Raw genomic sequence first — 1,348 nt, 5'->3', positions numbered from 1 at the left:
AGCTTACAGTTGAAACCTCAAAGTGTATTCCCTACATCATTGACAGTAAACATCTTCCAAGTTCAAAAGTTAGGTTACCCATATTGATTATAACTTACATCATTCCCTAGTAATGATAATGTATGTTGCTAGGAAAAAGAGATTGAAATTATACAGTTCTACATGGGTATAGGATTTATTTTTAGGTGTTTTAAGTGTTTCAGCCTTCGGTGTGCTTTTATTTGCAAAATACTCTGTGTGATCAGTTTTGAATATTTTGCTTTAGTGTTTTTATATAGTGTCTTAACACCAAGGGATACAAAGAAGGGCACTCTTTGAATTGTACGTGAAACATAGGTCTTGTTTATCCAGTTCTTGTCATGTGTCTGTTCATGTATAGCAAATAAAGGTCTTGGGCTTGTGGATCATGGAACAAATTTTGCCAGAATACTTATTTTGAATTATAGCCATTTATTGATTATATGTATTTTGCATAAAATACTTTAATAGATGACTTTGTGAATATTCTATGAAGCTTACCAAACAGATTAGACCAATATCAGATTTATTTGGTGTTCCAGCATCCACAGATTTTAAGACTTCAGACTTCTTCATCAGGCTTAAAGAATTCTAAAGACAAGTATTAATTTTAATCAGAGAGCTTACATAACATGTAAGAGTTATGTGTGTTAATGTTGGGGTTTTGGGAGGGAAATGCTATAAGATATTGTAGTAAGGCACTTCATGAAAATAAGCCAGGAAGTAGTGGCATAATATCCAGCAAAAAAACATGTGATACAGTAATGCAGTATCATGTTGATATTCATGTTATCTAGAGGGAAATTAGGAACAACCAAGATGAACCTGTAGCTAGGACGTAAAGTCAGAATTCATTGACAAATCTTTCGCTTTACAATCAACAGGTTGTTCACTTCAGGAAAAGTCGCTCACTGGTAAGTGTAATGTGAGACCATAGGAAGTATAGTATGATAAGCATCACTATGTACCTATTTGGTTATGTACAAGTTGGATATTTTTATAAAGAAACAGTCTTTAGAACTGCTGGAATTTTTTCTTGTAGGCATTAATATGCAAAATATTAGTAGTCATACAGTTTAAGCAATTTTTTCTTATAGTGTGCACCAGATATTTTTGCAATATAATAGATTGTGAAGATTACCTATAGTGAACTAAAATAAAGATAGATATTAATATTGTGTATGACTATGGTCATAGTATTTTTAACCACAAATCAGTTGCTGTTAAAGATACACCCCCATCTGTTCTGAAATAACTTTTTATGTTTTTACCATCACAGACAGTTCTTAAGTATTTGTGTAAACACAGTAAAACGTAAGATTTAGTTCTG

At 32.0% G+C, this 1,348-nt stretch overlaps 1 protein-coding gene across 5 annotated transcripts in view; it reads left to right on the top strand.

Moving 5' to 3' along the window:
* Positions 1-1,348, top strand: part of LOC119586172 — a gene marked incomplete at its 3' end in the record, with an annotated part of 81,902 nt that overhangs the window by 78,669 nt on the left and 1,885 nt on the right. For 4 of the 5 annotated variants that reach the window (XM_037934875.1, XM_037934874.1, XM_037934872.1 and 1 more), the window contains 1 exon segment: positions 903-932. In XM_037934875.1, coding sequence (XP_037790803.1) covers positions 903-932 — 30 coding nt within the window. 5 annotated transcript variants of the gene reach the window in all.

This window comes from Penaeus monodon, chromosome 21 (assembly GCF_015228065.2).
Source record: "Penaeus monodon isolate SGIC_2016 chromosome 21, NSTDA_Pmon_1, whole genome shotgun sequence".
NCBI lineage: Eukaryota > Metazoa > Arthropoda > Malacostraca > Decapoda > Penaeidae > Penaeus > Penaeus monodon.
This window is presented reverse-complemented; position numbering and strand designations above follow the sequence as displayed.